Below are 19,698 nucleotides of genomic sequence, written 5' to 3'. Positions count from 1 at the left end.
CCATGACAGATAGGAATCATGGACGGGGGTTACACACGGGTATTCATGGGAGGGGTGGTGGCTGGTGGAGGGGGGGGGGGCAGGGACTTTGGGATGGTATGCCCATGCCACGGGCCAGTCCCCCTAGTCGGTGAACCTGGAGGCGATTAGAGTGTCCCGTGCACGCCAGCCCAGTTGGCCTCCTGTGCCTGCCCGGGCTCCATACTTGTCAATCCTCGCTCTCTCCCGCATTCTCCTCCCCGGACAAAGCCTGGCATTCATTTTCCTCCTCCAGCAGACCACCCCACTGCTGTGCGATGTTGGGAAGGATGGAGCAGGCCGCCATGATGTGGGAGCCTTTCCTAGCGCTATACAGGAGGGCCCCTCCAGACCAGTCCAGGCACCTGAACCGCATCTTCAGGATGCTGAAGCACCACACCCCTGGTTGCTGCATGGGCGTCGTTGAAGTGAGTCTCCACGTCGGTCTGTGGCCTCCGGACAGCCATCATCATGACCGCAGCGGATAACCCCTGTCGCTCAGGAGCCAACCCCTAAGCCGGGTGTGTGCCTCAAGAGGTCTGGAACCATCTAATGTGCAGAATGAAGGCGTTGTGCACGCTTTCCCGTTATCAGGCACAGACATGGATAATGTGCATCTCATGGTCATCCGGCCTGATATGGGTTCCTGCTCATCGGGTGGCATGCATCCTGTCGATCACCCCCTGGACCTGGGCATCTCGTTGATGATGGCAAACCCCACTGGTCCACATTGAATTTGATGTATTGTGCTTACCGGGCCCATAGGGCCTCCATGACAGCACCTGTGCACCGAGGTCTGTGAGATTCCGGACAGGTCCCCACTCGGTTCCTGGAAGGACCCCGTGGCATAGACGTTCAGGGCGACCGTCACCTTGATGGCCACGGGAGCAAGTGCCCTTCCCCCACACCCCATGGTGACCTGGAAAATATGCGCACTGTCCACCTGCTCAGCTGGAGTCCTCACGGGCATGTCCAGTCCAGCAGGTCCTCGAATAACTGACCCTGCCAGTATACACGAGTACTCCTGCGGCACCTCCTTTCCACCTCCTCCTTGGCCTAATGGACAGTCGGCTCTCTGGTGCGTATCCCAGTGCCCAACCAAGTCCACGGGCAGGGTCTGCAGTGCAGACCCTACCCCCGCATGTCCCTCTCCTTCCCCATTCTCACACCCACCCTCGGCCGTTCCCCCTGGCACTCTGCCCACTGCACCCCTGGCCCTGTCGGTGCCTGGCACTTCGTAGGCCTCAGGCCCTGGTGCCTGTCCCTGCTGCCAGGAGTACCGTTAGCTGGTGCTACCCATGTCAGCAGTATGCCCCACGGACCCCATACGGCGCCCTCCTGCTGGGGCTACTGTGGACATTGCCCTTGGGTGGGCCGCGTAAGCCCCACCAGCGGATGGCGGCAAGTTGCGAGGGGCGGGGGGGAAGAGAAGGTGGGGGGAGGCTGGAGTGCCCAGTCAGTGGAGTGGAATGTGGTTGCTGGAGTGCGGGCATGGTGAGGTGGAGAGTGGGAGCATCCAGACGGCCAGTGTCACTCTACATAACCATGGGTCACAATGGTCGGTCAATGGGATGCGCAGCAAGATGGCTGCCTTGCAAGCCGAGATAATGGCTGTCCATGGCTGGGGGGGCCACCCCCACTGCCCATCCCCTGTTGTCCCCCACCGCCCCCCCCCCCCACCCAGCCAGCCCTGCCAGCAGCAGCACCGGCAATCCACGGTTATGCCTCTGCATGTCCTATCTCCTCTCCCTCATTGGCCATGACACCTGTTTCCTGATTTTTGAAACCACAAGTCGAACTCGCTGTCTTTAAATCCCCCCAGAGGAGGCGGAGCATCGCGAGTCCCCGGAGAATACCGGGTCAGGCCCGCTAACGATATGCAAACGGTATACATGCGGAGTAGAACACATTGGCGCCGCTGTCGTAGCACCGGAGCATGGCATTCTGGCGGGCACCCGGCGCTGGCCACTATTTTGACCTCACAACCGATCTCTGCCCAACAACTGCCTTTCCCAACCCCAGCATCAGCCGACGGATAATCCCGAGTGACAGTGTAGTTTATTTCATATTAGTTCTACTTTTGCCAAAATTACCCCAACTTCATGTGAACAGCAAGCTGCAGTGAGTTGTCAACAGTAGTGAATAAAGTTTCTAGTTCCGTTGCAAGCAGAAAGGGAACAGAGGCTGGTGAATGTGACTCCAGAACAAAGAATTATCAAATTTTCAGGCCAAGGGTAAGTTCCTTGCCACTGAAAGGCCAGCAACATTAGTGTCATAGAAACACAGAAATAATTTACAGCACGGAAAGAGACTATTTGACCCATTGTGTTCAAATCCTCTGGAAATGATCTATGTAGAGCTATATGCACAAACAGCAAAGGGCCCAGTTCTGAACCCTGTGGAACTCCATTGAAAACACTCTTCCAATCAAAAAAGACCCCATCAAACATTACCCTTTTGCTTCCTGCTACTGGGTGAATTTTAGATGCAACTTGCCATTTTCCCTTGGATCCCATGAGCTTTTACTTTTCTGAACAATTTACCACCTGGGTCCTTGTCAAAAGCCTTGCTAAGATCCACGTAGAAGACATCAAACCTCATTGATGCCCTTTGTTCCCTCCTCAATAAATTAAATCAAGTTCGTCAAACATGATCTTCCCTCAACCAATCCAAGCTGACGCCTTAATTAATCTCAGTTAAGGGCAGCATGTGGCGCAGTGGATAGCACTGGGACTGCGGTGCTGGGGACCCGGGTTCGAATCCCGGCCCTGGGTCACTGTCCGTGTGGAGTTTGCACATTCTCCCCGTGCCTGTGTGGGTTTCACCCCCGCAACCCAAAGATGTACAGGGTAGGTAGATTGGCCACGCTAAATTGCCCCTTAATTGGAAAAAAAAGAATTGGACACTTTAAATTTTAAAAAAAATTCCTGATTCTATTTACCAAAATGCTTCAGGTAAATTGCGAAATGTCCCAATCTGAATCATCCTCCTCAGTAGCCAAAATCCAGCCCAAAGTATTCAGCAAGAACCAAGCCCATGACTTCTGCTTCCACACACAGGTTAATGTTTTTGGTCTGTAGCAGGCTCTTTCCTTGGCTGTCCTCTTTATTTATTTCTGCAACGCCATTGGGATTTCCTTGATTTTACCTGCCAATATTTTTTGATGCCGTCTCTTTACTTTCCTCGGTTTCTTTTTAATTTATCCTCCACACTTTGTCTCCCTCTAGGCTTTCTGCAGTATTGAATTTTTGAAGTCTAACACAGACTTTCTTTGTGTCATTGTGACCCCATCTATGTTAGCAACATATTAAGCCATGACTAACACTTGTTTAATTACCAAGAAATAGCAGTGTTAAAATTTCACACCACCTTACAGTCCACCGTGTCCAACTGGATGGAGGAGATTGCAAAAACGCTGCTGATAAGGCCCTCCAAATTCATACCCTTTTCAAATGTCAGATACGAGAGGATTGGTTCATCACAGGTTTAGACTTTTTTTTTAATATAATTTTTATTGGAATTTTTTACAGAAAATATAAAACGTAACGACAAACAATGAAATGCAACAAAATAACGCATAATAACTGTAACACCCCCAGACCGTATCGACGCATGTATCCCATCCCCCACCCCCCCAACCCCAATGAACAACAGAAGAACTTAAAAATAAATTTAAATTAAATAAACAAACATAGTCATCGTCTCCCCCCCACACCTTTTCCCTCCCCCTTCCCCCCCACCCCCCCGGGTTGCTGCTGCTACTGTCCCCGTACCCTATCGTTGAGCCAGAATGTCGGGAAAAGGTTGCCACCGCCTAAAGAACCCTTGTACCGACCCTCTCAGGGCGAATTTGATCTTCAGGTTTAGACTGTTATGGACAGAATCTGTGTGGAACATTCTGCAAATTGCACAGCTAATACTCTGAATAATCCTATGAAATTGCAGGCTATGTGAGGGTTGGGAAAAGATAAGCATCTCTTTCTCTTTGGAACAACTCTAATAATCTCTTTGGAACAACTCTGCTAATGTGCTTAAAAGAGATGACTAGCTTGATTATTTTTTAAGCTTCTGGCTAACCATGGATATAGGCTTAATGTCCTGGTTCACAATGCCATTGTGTGACTCTTCATGGTTTAAAGAGTATGTCCTGATAAAGTAATAAAGAACTGAGCTGGGAATTAGATCAGGAGCCAACCTAACCTATCAATGCAATCCTGCAAACCCCACTCCTGCACATGCCCCCCCCCCCCCCCCCCCATGTCATAATGAAATCTACACAAACGTTTAATTAATACATTGGCCTTCAAAGGTTCCTGGGGACTGGGGGTGATTTGGGGAGCACTTCATCGCCAGGATGGTAACCCGGAGAAGTGAATCAATGGAACAAAATTAGACCGATTTGTATGTTTCAAATGCAAGGTGTGTCAGTATTAAGGGAGATGAACTTAGAGCATGGATCAGTACTTGGAACTACGATGTTGTGGCCATTACGGAGGCCTGGATTTCACAGGGGCAGGAATGGTTGTTAGATGTTCCGGGGTTTAGATGTTTTAAGAAGAATAGGGAGGGAGGTAAAAGGGGAGAGGCACTATTAATTAGAGAGTGCATCACAGCTGCAGAAAAGGAGGTAGCCGAGAAGGGTTTGTCGACCGAGTCAGTATGGGTGGAAGTCAGGAAAAAAGAAAGGAGCCGTCACTTTATTGGGAGTTTCCTCTAGACCCCCCCTATAGCAGCAGAGAGATGGAGGAACAGATTGGGCGGCAGATCTTGGAAAGGTGCAGAAGTAACAGTTGTTGTCATGGGTGACTTCAACTTCCCTAATATTGACTGGAACTTCTACTGCAAATAGTTTGGATGGAGCAGATTTTGTCAGGTGTGTACAGGAAGGATTCCTGACTCAATATGTAGTTAGGCCGACTAAGGGGGAGGCCATATTGGATTTGGTGCTTGACAACAAACCAGGCCAGGTGTCAGATGTCTCTGTGGGAGAGCATTTCGGTGACAGCGACCACAACTCCTTGACCTTTACCATAGTCATGGATAGGGTTAGGAACAGACAGTATGGGAAGGTATTTAATTGGGGGAGGGGAAATTATACTGCTATTAGACAGGAGCTGAGGAGCACAAAGTGGGAACAGTTGTTCTTGGAGAAATGCACAACAGTAATGTGGGGGTTCTTTAAGAAGCACTTTCTGCGAGTTCTGGATAGTTTTGTCCCACTGAGACAAGGAAGAAATGGTAAGGTGAAGGAGCCTTGGATGACAAGAGAAGTGGAGCTTCTAGTCAAGAGGAAGAAGGAAGCTTATGTAAGGTTGAGGAAGCAAGGTGGCACAGCTCTAGAGGGTTACAAGGTAGCCAGGAAGGAACTCAAAAATAGATTTAGGAGAGCTAGAAGGGGGCATGAGAAAGCCCTGGCAGGAAGGATTAGGGAAAACCCCAAGACGTTCTACACTTATGTGAGAAATAAGAGGATGATCAGAGTGAGAGTAGGACCAATCAGGGATAGTGGAGGGAACTTGGCTAGAGTCTGAGGAGATAGGGGAGGCCCTAAATGAATATTTTGCTTCAGTATTCACTCGAGAGAGGGACCTTGTTGCTCAGGAGAATAGCGTGAACCAGGTTAATGGACTTGAACAGGTTGATATTAACAAGGAGGAGGTGCTGGAAATTTTGAAAAGCATCAGGATAGATAAGTCCCCAGGGCCTGATGGGATATACCCAAGGTTACAACGGGAAGCGAGGGAGGAGATTGCTGCACCATTGGCGATCATCTTTGAGTCCTCGCTCTCCACTGGAGTAGTACTGGATGATTGGAGGGAGGCGAATGTTCCCCTGATCAAGAAGGGGAATAGAGAAAGCCCTGGGAATTACAGACCAGTCAAACGTACGTCTGTGGTGAGCAAAATATTGGAAAGGATTCTGAGAGATCGGATTTATGATTATTTAGAAAGACATAGTTTGATTAAAGATAGTAAGCATGGCTTTGTGAGGGGCAGGTCATACCTCACAAGCCTCATTGAATTCTTTGGGGATGTGACGAGCCACATTCATGAAGGTCGGGCTGTGGATGTGGTGTATATGGAATTCAGCAAGGCATTTGATAAGGTTCCCCATGGTATGCTCATTCAGAAAGTTATGGGGCATGGGACACAGGGAAATTTCGCTGTCTGGATGCAGAACTGGCCAAAAGAAGACAGTGAGTGGTGGTGGATGGAAAGTATTCCGCCTGAAGGTCAGTGAGTAGTGACGTTCCACAGGGATCTGTTCTGGGACCTCTGCTCTTTGTGGTTTTTATAAATGACGTGGATGAGGAAGTGGAAGGGTGGGTTAGCAAGTTTGCCGATGGCACGAAGGTTGGTGAAGTTGTAGATAGTGTTGAGGGCTGTTGCAGGTTACAACAGGACATTGACAGGATGCAGAGCTGGGCTGAGAAGTGGCAGATGGAGTTCAACCTAGATAAGTGTGAAGTGATTCATTTTGGAAGGTTGAATTTGAATGCTGAATACAAGGTTAGAGGCAGGATTCTTGGAAGTGTGGAGGATTGAGGGATCTTGGGGTCCATGTCCATAGATCCCTCAAAGTTGCCACTCAGGTTGATAGGGTTGTTAAGAAGGCGTATGGTGTGTTGGCTTTCATTAACAGGGGGACTGAGTTTAAGAGCCGCATGGTTTTGCTGCAGCTTTATAAAACTAATTAGACCACACTTGGAATATTGTGTCCAGTCCTGGTCGCCTCATTATAGAAAAGATGTGGATGCTTTGGAGAGGGAGCAGAGGAGATTTACCAGGATGCTGCCTGGGCTATAGGGCATGTCTAATGAAGAAAGGTTGGGAGAGCGAGGTTTTTTTCTCACTGGAACGAAAAAGGAAGAGAGGTGGCTTGTACAAGGTGATGAGAGGCATGGATAGAGTGGATAGCCAGAGACGGTTCCCCAGGGCAGAAATGGCTGTCACTGGGGGACATAACTTTAAGGTGATTGGAGGACGGTATAGGGGAGATGTCAGGGGTAGGTTCTTTACACAGAGAGTGGTGGGTGCGTGGAGTGCACTGCCTGCAGAGATGGTGGAGTCAGTCATTAGGGACATTTCAGCAACTCTTGGACAGGCATGTGGACAGCAGTAAATTGAAGGAATGTAGGTTAGGTTGATCTTAGGTGAGGATAAATGGTCAGCACAACATTGTGGGCTGATGGGCCTGAACTGTGCTGTACTGTTCTATCTTCTATGTATAAAAGGTCCATCTTCCACCCAAGTAGGTTGCACACAGACGATGTAGTTTAAAATGACCCACCGTTTAATGGGATTGGGCTTTGGTATTGCTACATTTCGATATCGGAAATAAAACAGACGGATCTGATTTGCATTAGAATTATCACACGCTTGTAATGCCACAACCCATGAAAATCAGTTTCTAGAGTATTCCTGCAGGTTTTATGTTTGATGTGAATCTCATACGGCTCACTGTTTAACACTTCCCTCTATTTGCAGATCTGCGTGGACAAGGGTGAAGAAATTAATGGTTTCATTAAAGTACGCAGTGGGAAGAAGAAGGGTTTTGTGCCACTTGATATCCTCGTCAATATCTGATGTTTCACCGGGTCCATGTAGTGACAGTGATATTACTTACTGTGGTACTTGCCATCCTTGTCTCACTTTTATCAGCGAAGATGAACTGCCTTTTGGACAGTCAGACTACCAAAGGAGCCCGTTGAATCCATCAAGGAGTTCAGAATTGCTTCATGAAACCCAGGTCTTGGCATTCCTCCCCCGGATTGGAGAGAGTGATATCTGCAGTTGTGTATAGGGTTTGGTGATATCCTAGCCCTATAAAATCTGACAATGGCAAGGACAGGTTGAATATCTTTATTGTTCATTTGCACATTACTGACATCCAAATAGGAAGTAGCGAATTGAGTACAGGAATGGGTTTTTCTTTAAGCCGTGTGTGTTTTCATGAAATCTGTGCTGTCCTGTGTGTTTTCAAAGGACAACTAACTGTACATCACACTTGCTGGTTGTGTTATCATGTGACCCACTTGATGTTTCTTGGTTCAAGTGCATTGTGGTTTAACCCCCAAATTATTTGCCTTCCTGGTGTCTGGATAGCATGCAGGATCACACATCTGCCTGGTACACACTTACTTGGGGGAGTGCTCCAGAAAATTGAAGTCCAGCAACATAATTATTGCCAATTTTAGTTGACCCAAAAAAATTAGCATCTCCCCTGAGTGGGAATTATATGTTACTTCATCCTATATATTTTAATATTTAAAAAAAAAACTTTTATGAGAAAGGAGAAAAAAATCAATTATCATTAGTAACGATGCAGACATTCATATCTGAATTGATGTCTCAGTGGCTAATAGCAGCTTAACAAGAGAAGGAAACCGGTTGCCACTTTTATAACAGATGGGTATTCAATCTGATGCTGCTGTGCATTTTGGTATGGTTGGCTGAATATGGTTTATTATCAATTAGATATAAGTGCACATTTTTGTTAAGTTTCTGCTGTATCTAAAGGTTTTGTCTGAGTTGGCGTAAATAAATATGCTGATTGTCTCCAGATCATTATCAAATCTACAAACCAAAAATATCTTTCTCACATGATGAGTATCTGACTTCAGCCACATTGCTGAGTGTAGACTGTGGAGGTCAGAGACTTCCTCATAAGGAGTCTGAAACATTTGGTGCAATCCCCCTACCCCGGACCGCGTCCTAGTGATGAGTCTCAGAGTGGCACTGATGGAGGTCAAGTAACAGACTGCTCAACTGCCATCTTGACTTAAATAAAGCCAAATCAAAGTGCAGATTGTTTAAAAAACTTATTTAAAAAGAAGCAGCTTAATTTTAACCAAACCTGTTACAGTTCAAAATCTATGAGCTTTTGGGCTTTGGGAGACACTATTAAATAGAATTGTTCGGCAGATCTTGGTCCACCGTCCTGGTATGATCTCCTCTTTACATCAGGGGTCAAATGAGTCAAGTGTTTAGAGCCATATTATTGGCTGTGGAAACTGTCTTTTCAGCCTGCTTACAACCAATGAAAAATCACTACCACATGCAAAATGGAGGGTAGGGACTATGTGCATATAAATATTAAAAGGTTTAATGTTAGAAAAAACTAAAAGAATTAAAAATAAAAGAGATTTCAAGTGTTTAAACTTTTATTTGAAACGTGTTTGCGATTATTTTTGTGGTATGTTGCCAATCGGAATTATCCCAACAGCATCGCCAATACTGTGGATGTTTCTATTTCTCTTAAACCACAAGGCTTTCCCGTATATCAGTCAAATGACCACACAACCAGTTAGTCAGTTCAAGTTCAAAGATGGTTTATGTACACACAAGGGTTACTTCGACACGCATGCACAATATACTACGAATTAAACTACATCGATCAACTACAATAACCTATACTTCAGACGACCGACACTGTGCAAGTGGATAAGGCCTTTATCTTGATCACGTGGCTGGTTTGAAGAAGTGGCTCTGTCTCTGCTGGGCTCATCCATCAGGTAGCGATCGTTGGTCTTGAACTTGGCTGTCTGGTCGTTATGCTGCAGTTGGGCTGGCAGAGGCCGGATTCAAAGGAGGCTGACACAGGCCGGGTCCAAAAGAGGCCGAACACATGCCTGTCCCTTGTTTATCTCTCTGGGATTTCGCACTCTTTGGGGCGGTCCTTAATCTTGGCCCCAATAATTCGACAGGCTTCGGTCACTCCCTTCGATTTTGGCCAATAAAGGAGCAGCTACCCTGGTGGCTGGCCAGGTCCTTAGCGGTCATTGACCTTGGTGGTTGGGCTCTCTGAGTAAAGGGGTGGCGCCGATCAGTCTGCGTCTGTATCGGTTTCTTGAGTGCAGTCCTATTGTTCTGGGGAAATGAGCCATTAGAATGCAAACGAGCAGGGGTTTCGATCAGTCTAGCTATCTGGGTTGCAAATACACACAAGCTCTGTATCTGTCTGAGCCCTGGGTTGGCCATAATTCCCATGGGTCTTTGTAGGTGGCCATCACAGATGGCTACATCCCATCCTCTTGATCCTGAACGCGAAGCGTGGTGGATCACGCTATTGATCCCTTTTAATCCTTGGTGCGCTGGTCACCCTTGGTCAAGGACAGGTTCTACACTACTCTGTCCTATATTTTGGGACATTTACCTAAACATTAAACATTTAACTTATCCGCACAATTGAATCTCTAACACCATCTAAACTACTCTCATGCTGCTGGCGAATATCAAAAAGAATTTATGTACAGTACAAAAATTTGAAATAGCATCACATTTCTACTTAATCTAGCAAAGTTACAGAGGTACGTGGTTTCACTTCTTAGCAGCAGTTAAAATGTTTGTTGAATTCCAAAGAAGGGGGCTCGGAGTATATATTATCAGGGACCGGGAGGCTTTTGCTCGCCATTTGCGGAGTCAAAGTGTCTGAATGACACTGCAGATTATTGCAATTACTAGAAGGTTCTCTACTGTGTATCAAAGGAGGTTCCGTTTGGCAATGTTTTCGCATCAAGTGGGGGTTTCGGTGTCTGTCTTTGTGTGTGGTGTGGTGTCCGGGCTAGGGGTGTCATTTTGTGTGGTGGTATTCGGGGCTGGGGTAATGTACATTAAAATAGTCCGTTGCGCATGCAGTTGCAGGAATCCAGCGAAGATCAAAACGTAGATCAGCGGTCCTTCATCTTGTCGTCTTCCCTGTTCCCTGTGATCCTGGGGGTGCAAGCATGATATCTGTTATTATCTTCGGTTAATATCTCGTTTTACTTGTCTTTCTCTGCTTAATCCAATTTCCCTTTATGATTGTCACCATGTGTGACTCTCTCATTTATTTTTTGAAATAACATTTTGTGAGACATGAAATACCAATGTTTAAAGTACAGAGATTCTCGCAGCTTGTGGTCGATGCGGGGAGTGGGCGGACAATTTCTCCGTCCAGTCTTTTCTTTACTGCAACCATTGATGATTGAAGCTCATCTTAACTAGCCGAATTTTAGGGCGGCCAGTTTTATAAGTTTCTTCATCCCAGGGTCCAGAGGTAGTTCGCGTGTAGCAGTATATGTGGCAAACAAGTGTGTCATATGTGTAAATAGCAGGTGGGGCGCGACCAAAAGGTAAAGGGATGAGTGTACAGACTGTGGCAAAGGGCATTCTTTAAACCACAATAAAAGAACAGAGAAGAGAAAACTAAGACCGTGAAAAGTGTAAAGAACTATTCCAGAGTACTCAAAGTGATGGGAACATGAGGTGCATGTGGGCTGTGGCAGGGCAGCAATGGGGGGAATCCCCAGATATGGCAGTGATCAGTGCCGTTGCTCCACTACCTGAGCTTAACTGACCGGATGCATTTGGGGTCCTCCGGTTGGGCGGGGATTAGTGCCGTTACTCCCTACCTGGGTGACCTAAAGAAGCGGAAAGAATTTGTAGTCATGTGAGATCCAACAATTGTACCTTTAACGGCCATTGGTCAGTAAATTGCGTCTGTGTCTCTGTGAGAGGAGTAACTATGAGTGTATCAAGAAATTAGGTGTCAGGCCGATATCACTTAAAACCATGTAGCAAGAAGGAAAGAAGAAGAAAAAAAAGACGGGCAGGCTCCATCAGAAATTAGGACACCTTAATACTCAGGCGGTGTGTCTTTCTCATCGTCTGGACACCTCAGGGTTCTGTACCAAACAGCGTTGTAAAAGGATTACCGAAACGAGAGTCAGAATCGGAATTATCACCATCTCCCGGTTGTCAGACTCGTGTCTGCCGTTTTTGTGCTATGTGCGTGGACCGTCGTAGGATCCGAATCGTCATGTCTTAGCAGTCTACAAGAGTTGTCGCAGTGCCACAGTTTTTTTGTCGTGAGGTGTAGGGGCAGTGGCAGTGAAGGGCAAGTTACTGTTGTCAGGCGGTGGCTGTGGAAGGGGAGGTGGGGGCCAAAGATATCCTTGTCGTGGTTCCGTGACCTAGGGTGTCTGGGAGCAGAGAGATCGTACCATTGGTCAGAGATAGCAATCAATTCGGGAAGGCTGTCGCTGTCAAGCTCAAAGGGGACATCTGTACCTGTGGGCGGAGACAAGGTCGGGTCTGTGAACATGCTGGAATGGCTGGGGGAGGGTTGGACTAGGTTGTCAATGGGCGGGGCAGAACCGTCCCCTATTCGGTGCAGCACGGTAGCATAGTGGCTAGCACAATTGCTTCACAGCTCCAGGGTCCCAGGTTTGATTCCCGGCTGGGTCACTGTCTGTGCGGAGTCTGCACATTCTCCCCGTTTCTGCGTTTCTCCAGGTGCTCCAGTTTCCTCCCACAGTCCAAAGATGTGCGGGTTAGGTGGATTGGCCATGCTAAATTGCCCTTAGTGTCTAAAATTTCCCTTTGTGTTGGTTGAGGGGGGTTACTGGGCTATGGGGATAAGGTGGTGTGAGCTTGGGTAGGGTGCTCTTTCCAAAAGCTGGTGCAGACTCGATGGGCCAAATGGCCTCTTTCTGCACTGTAAATTCTATGAAATGGTGTGGCCAGCGAGATGTGGTGAGAGTGGCTACATTGGGTTCCATAGACTTTGAGTTGGTTGATGTGGAACCAACCGGTTTTACCATTGGAGTACGTTATCTTGTACACTGAGGGGCTCACTTTGTCCGAGTTGGAGTTGGGTCCTGCAAATTTGGGGGAGAGGAAAGAACTAGGATTGTAAAGGGAAACCATTACTTGCTGACCGACTGTGTACTCTACGGAATGGACGGTTTTGTCAAAGCAGGCTTTACTCTGCTTCCTTCTAGCACCTAATCGGACAGCTGCAGCGAGCTGTGCTGCTTTAATATTATCCATGACCTGTTGGACTGCTTTTTTGTGGGTGAGGATGGTGACTGTGGGGCTTGCCAAATCGACAAATAATAAATATTAAATTCCCTTCATGGGTCGTCCAGTCATGAGTGTGTGGGGGGTGAAACCTGTGGAACTGGAAACTGTGTTCCGAATAAACATAGGTGCAAATGGGAGGACTGTGTCCCATGCGGTGTTATTCTGCTGCATCATCTTCCTAATGGTCACTTTTAAAGTGCGATTCATTCCCTCAACAATGCAGCTGGATTGGGGGTGATATGCTATGTGGAATTTTTGCTTGATTCCAAAAATTTAGAATTAGAATTTAGAACAGTACAGCACAGAACAGGCCCTTCGGCCCTCGATGTTGTGCCGAGCAATGATCACCCTACTCAAACTCACGTGTCCATCCTATACTCGTAACCCAACAACTCCCCCTTAACCTTACTTTTTTTAGGACACTACGGGCAATTTAGCAATCCCCCCATTAACCTTACACTACGGGCAATTTAGCATGGCCAATCCACCTAACCCGCACATCTTTGGACTGTGGGAGGAAACCGGAGCACCCGGAGGAAACCCACGCACACACGGGGAGGACGTGCAGACTCCACACAGACAGTGACCCAGCCGGGAATCGAACCTGGGACCCTGGAGCTGTGAAGCATTGATGCTAACCACCATGCTACCGTGAGGTTGTTAGAACATTTTGCATAACTCTGCCGGTGAAGTGGGAACCTTGGTCTGACTCAATGCTGTGGGGGGGACCCCAGTGTGTAAGTATCTGTTGGGTCAAAATCTGACTTCTACACATTTTGTAAAGGTGTCGATTACCACTAATATGTATTCAAAACCATTTCTACGAGGGGGGAGGGGGCCAATGTAGTTGAGTTGCAAATTTGTCCAAGGGCCATTAACAGGTCGGGTGTGACATAATTGTCCATTCTTTGTGTACCGTTCGAGAATGTTTTGTGCACAGATCAGACAATTCTCTACATAATGTGTTACATGGGTTTTTAAATCGGGCCACTAACACAAAGGTCTTAAATGGGCAATGGTATTGTCTATCCCCTGATGTCCATGTCCGTCATGAAACTGGTAAATTATCTGGTTTCTGTCCTGGGTGGGGACCACATAAATTCCGTCTTTTAAAACTATGCCGTCCTGTACAATCAGTGCGTCCTTCCATTTATCATAGGGGGCTGGGAAGTTGCCGTTTAAAACTTATTTGAGGGTGCCGTCTGCCTTTTGGGCCTGAGTGGGGAGTTTGGTTGTTGGTGTCGGTGCTGGTTCGGAGGGTTTTGTCGGCATTCACAGGCGTAATGTCCCTTGTGTCCACAATTATAGCAACCTCTTGGTGCCTGTGCTCTGGGGTGCTGTCCTTCATGTCTGCCCTCGTTTACCCATGCTGGGTCCTGGTTAGTCCTAACTGGGTTCATATTTGCTTCTATCTGTTCCTGATCTGCCTGTCTGTGTAGGGATTGTTCGCATGCTTTGGAGAGTCTCTCTAAAACCTAAATTTCATTCTGTGTGTGGTCTGCGGGGTCGTAATTCACACAAGCCTTTTGGCCTGCTTCTGTGGCATGCCATTCCCCGTTCTGGGGAAATGGGCCATTAGAATGAAAACGAGCGGGGGTTTCGATCAGGTCTAGCTATCTGGGTTGCAAATACACACAAGCTCTGTATCTGTCTGAGTCCTGGGTTGGCCATAATTCCCATGGTCCTTTGCAGGTGGCCATCTCAGATGGCTACAGGTATGAATGTAATCAGAGAACCTCTGGCTTGTGGTAGCTTTGTTTGTTTAATTTACTGTATGTTTCAACATGCGCAATGTATGATCTGAAAACCAGTGGAACTGATCAGCCCATGGAGACACTCATTTCACTATATCCCCCATGTTTATGGGTTAATATAATTGCACTTCCCCAGAATCAAATATTATATCAATCAATAGAAGATGTTTGTTATTAAACAGTCACATTATAATTATGTGTTTTGATTGTTCTATGCCAGTCCAAAGAAAGAGTTTACAATTTGCTTTTTTTCACTGTTGCAGTTTGAGAATTCTGATCTCAGCCTTGTTTAACTAACTGGGTAAATACAGTGAGTTATGTGAGGATAATGAATTAGAAGCCCTGCTTCAGAATCAATAAGAGGGGCTGCATGATTATGCTTCATGGTTTATGGAAAATCTATGGAAGATACGAGCCATTTTTGACACCTCCCCCTTTAAAAATAAAACAAAAACAAACAACAAATGAAGTAAAATACTTCTCAATAAAGACCTAATTTTACACGTTTAATAAATCAGAGCAACTTTTCCTTGAAGCATTTCCCAATCCATGTTGCCTTTCTCAATAACATTATTACTGACGAGGCTAATTGTTCATAAATATTGGAACATCGTTAAATTAGGCATTCCAAGTGATTTAAACAGCCCTGTTACTGTCGCTGTCTGGCTGTTGTATTCTACCCTTGGAACAGGTCCTTACTCACTATACCTGCGGGAAGTGCACCCAACTCCAGCTCCTCAGAGACCGTGTTAAGGTACTGGAGCTGGATGAACTTCGGATCATCCGGGAGGCAGAGGGGGTCATAGAGAAGAGTTACAGGGAGGTAGCCACACCAAAGGTACTGGACAAGAGTAGCTGGGTTACAGTCAGGGGAAAGAAAACTAACAGGCAGACAGTGCAGGGATCCCTCGTGGCCGTTCCCCTTCAAAACAAGTATACCGTTTTGGATGCTGTTGGGGGGGATGACCTACCGGGGGAAGGCCCCAGCGGCCAGGTCTCTGGCACTGAGTCTGGCTCTGGGGCTCAGAAGGGAAGGGGGGAGAATAGAAAAGCAATAGTAATAGGAGATTCAATGGTTAGGGGAATAGATAGGAGATGCTGTGGTCGCGAGCGAGACTCCCGAAAGGTATGTTGCCTCCCGGGTGCCAGGGCCAGGGATGTCTCTGATCGTGTCTTCAGGATCCTGAAGGGGGAGGGTGAGCAGCCAGAAGTCGTGGTGCACATTGGTACCAACGATGTAGGTAGGAAAAAGGGTGTGGAGGTAATAAACAAGTTTAGGGAGTTAGGCTGGAAGTTAAAGGCCAGGACAGACAGAGTTGTCATCTCTGGTTTGTTGCCGGTGCCACGTGATAGCGAGGCTAGGAATAGGGAGAGAGTGCAGTTGAACACGTGGCTGCAGGAATGGTGTAGGAGGGAGGGCTTCAGGTATTTGGATAATTGGAGCGCATTCTGGGGAAGGTGGGACCTGTACAAGCAGGACGGGTTGCATCTGAACCAGAGGGGCACCAATATCCTGGGAGGGAGGTTTTCTAGTACTCTTCGGGAGGGTTTAAACTAATTTGGCAGGGGAATGGGAACCGGATCTGTAGTCCAGCAACTAAGGTAGATGATAGTCAGGACGTCAAAGCACGTAGTGATGCAGTGGGGAAGGTAACAATGACAAAGGAGAGTACTTGCAGGCAAGGAGATGGGTTGAAGTGTGTATACTTTAATGCAAGAAGCATCAGGAATAAGGTGGGTGAACTTAAGGCATGGATCTGTACTTGGGACTACGATGTGGTGGCCATCACGGAAACTTGGATAGAAGAGGGGCAGAAATGGTTGTTGGAGGTCCCTGGTTATAGATGTTTCAACAAGATTAGAGAGGATGGTAAAAGAGGTGGGGGGGGGGGGGTGGCATTGTTAATTAGAGATAGTATAACAGCTGCAGAAAGGCAGTTCGAGGGGGATCTGCCTACTGAGGTAATATGGGTTGAAGTTAGAAATAGGAAAGGAGCAGTCACCTTGTTGGGAGTTTTCTATAGGCCCCCCAATAGCAGCAGAGATGTGGAGGAACAGATTGGGAAACAGATTTTGGAAAGGTGCAGAAGTCACAGGGTAGTAGTCATGGGCGACTTCAACTTCCCAAACATTGAGTGGAAACTCTTTAGATCAAATAGTTTGGATGGGGTAGTGTTTGTGCAGTGTGTCCAGGAAGCTTTTCTAACACAGTATGTAGATTGTCCGACCAGAGGGGAGGCCATATTGGATTTAGTACTTGGTAATGAACCAGGGCAGGTGATAGATTTGTTAGTGGGGGAGCATTTTGGAGGTAGTGACCACAATTCTGTGACTTTCACTTTAGTAATGGAGAGGGATAGGTGCGAGCAACAGGGCAAGGTTTATAATTGGGGGAAGGGTAAATACAATGCTGTCAGACAAGAATTGAAGTGCAGAAGTTGGGAACATAGGCTGTCAGGGAAGGACACAAGTGAAATGTGGAACTTGTTCAAGGAACAGGTACTGCGTGTCTTTGATATGTATGTCCCTGTCAGGCAGGGAAGAGATGGTCGAGTGAGGGAACCATGGTTGACAAGAGAGGTTGAATGTCTTGTTAAGAGGAAGAAGGAGACTTATATAAGGCTGAAGAAACAAGGTTCAGACAGGGCGCTGGAGGGATACAAGATAGCCAGGAGGGAACTGAAGAAAGGGATTAGGAGAGCTAAGAGAGGGCATGAAAAATCTTTGGCGGGTAGGATCAAGGAAAACCCCAAGGCCTTTTACACATATGTGAGAAATATGAGAATGACTAGAGCGAGGGTAGGTCCGATTAAGGACAGTAGCGGGAGATTGTGTATTGAGTCTGAAGAGATAGGAGAGGTCTTGAACAAGTATTTTTCTTCAGTATTTACAAACTAGAGCGTGAAGCAGACTGATAAGCTTGAGGAGATACTTGTCAGGAAGGAAGATGTGTTGCGCGTTTTGAAAAACTTGAGGATAGACAAGTCCCCTGGGCCTGACGGGATATATCCAAGGATTCTATGGGAAGCAAGAAATGAAATTGCAGAGCCGTTGGCAATGATCTTTTCGCCCTCGCTGTCAACCGGGGGGTGCCAGAGGATTGGAGAGTGGCAAATGTCGTGCCCCTGTTCAAAAAAGGGAATAGGGATAACCCTGGGAATTACAGACCAGTTAATCTTACTTCGGTGGTAGGCAAAGTAATGGAAAGGGTACTGAGGGATAGGATTTCTGAGCATCTGGAAAGGCATTGCTTGATTAGGGATAGTCAGCACGGATTTGTGAGGGGTAGATCTTGCCTTACAAGTCTTATTGAATTCTTTGAGGAGGTGACCAAGCATGTGGATGAAGGTAAAGCAGTGGATGTAGTGTACATGGATTTTAGTAAGGAATTTGATAAGGTTCCCCATGGTAGGCTTATGCAGAAAGTAAGGAGGCATGGGATAGTGGGAAATTTGGCCAGTTGGATAACAAACTGGCTAACCGATAGAAAACAGAGAGTGGTGGTGGATGGCAAATATTCAGCCTGGAGCCCAGTTATCAGTGGCGTACCGCAGGGATCAGTTCTGGGTCCTCTGCTGTTTGTGATTTTCATTAACGACTTGGATGAGGGAGTTGAAGGGTGGGTCAGTAAATTTGCAGATGATACGAAGATTGGTGGAGTTGTGGATAGTGAGGAGGGCTGTTGTCGGCTTCAAAGAGACATAGATAGAATGCAGAGCTGGGCTGAGAAGTGGCAGATGGAGTTTAACCCTGACAAGTGTGAGGTTGTCCATTTTGGAAGGACAAATATGAATGCAGAATACAGGGTTAATGGTAGGGTTCTTGGCAATGTGGAGGAGCAGAGAGATCTTGGGGTCTATGTTCATAGTTCTTTGAAAGTTGCCACTCAAGTGGATAGAGCTGTGAAGAAGGCCTATGGTGTGCTAGCATTCATTAGCAGAGGGATTGAATTTAAGAGCCGTGAGGTGATGATGCAGCTGTACAAAACCTTGGTCAGGCCACATTTGGAGTACTGTGTGCAGTTCTGGTCACCTCATTTTAGGAAGGATGTGGAAGCCTTGGAAAAGGTGCAAAGGAGATTTACCAGGATGTTGCCTGGAATGGAGAGTAGGTCATACGAGGAAAGGTTGAGGGTGCTAGGCCTTTTCTCATTAGAACGGAGAAGGATGAGGGGCGACTTGATAGAGGTTTATAAGATGATCAGGGGAATAGATAGAGTAGACAGTCAGAGACTTTTTCCCCGGGTGGAACACACCATTACAAGGGGACATAAATTTAAGATAAATGGTGGAAGATATAGAGGGGATGTCAGAGGTAGGTTCTTTACCCAGAGAGTAGTGGGGGCATGGAATGCATTGCCTGTGGTAGTAGTTGAGTCGGAAAAGTTAGGGACCTTCAAGCGGCTATTGGATAGGTACTTGGATTAGGGTAGAATAATGGAGTGTAGGTTAACTTCTTAAGGGCAGCACGGTAGCATTGTGGATAGCACAATTGCTTCACAGCTCCAGGGTCCCAAGTTCGATTTCGACTTGGGTCACTGTCTGTGTGGAGTCTGCACATCCTCCCCGTGACTGCGTGGGTTTCCTCCGGGTACTCTGGTTTCCTCCCACAGTCCAAAGATGTGCAGGTTGGGTGGATTGGCCATGAAAAATTGTCCAAAATTCTATGATTAACCTAGGACAAAAGTTCGGCGCAACATCGTGGGCCGAAGGGCCTGTTCTGTGCTGTATTTCTCTATCTCACATGGAAGATTTTTAAGCAACTTTCTAGGGAACAGTATTTGGAGTGAGGATGCACATGTGTCTATCCGACACTAATCTTCTTTGGCGATCACTCGCTAATGAGTATGATTGTCCACAGAAGAAACTCTGTGTTACTGGTCATGGGCTTTGTGAGATCTTGCATGGCTGATGAGCACAATCCTGGAGTCACATTTTCAACTGCACACTTGGGAGGTGGGATTGGTCTTTGGACTCTAGATCACTGGTAGTTCTTTCTCAGACTCATTTTCCGGGCTCCTCGTGCCATTGGGTGTCCTCAAGAATTGTCCCTTCAAACAAGAGGTTCCTCCAAGTTGGTCT

At 46.9% G+C, this 19,698-nt stretch overlaps 1 protein-coding gene across 2 annotated transcripts in view; it reads left to right on the top strand.

Moving 5' to 3' along the window:
• Nucleotides 1–9,191, top strand: part of stac (SH3 and cysteine rich domain) — a 185,604-nt gene extending 176,413 nt beyond the window's left edge. For both annotated transcript variants that reach the window (XM_038809851.1, XM_038809850.1), the window contains one exon: nt 7,506–9,191. In XM_038809851.1, the coding sequence (XP_038665779.1) occupies nt 7,506–7,604 (99 nt within the window). In that variant the 3' untranslated portion in view covers nt 7,605–9,191. The remainder of the gene's footprint in view (nt 1–7,505) is intronic.
• The last annotated feature ends 10,507 nt before the right edge of the window (nt 9,192–19,698 follow it).

The sequence above is a fragment of the Scyliorhinus canicula genome, chromosome 10 (genome assembly GCF_902713615.1).
Source record: "Scyliorhinus canicula chromosome 10, sScyCan1.1, whole genome shotgun sequence".
Lineage (NCBI taxonomy): Eukaryota > Metazoa > Chordata > Chondrichthyes > Carcharhiniformes > Scyliorhinidae > Scyliorhinus > Scyliorhinus canicula.
Note: the sequence above shows the minus strand (reverse complement) of the source record. Positions and strands in the feature narration are given on the sequence as shown.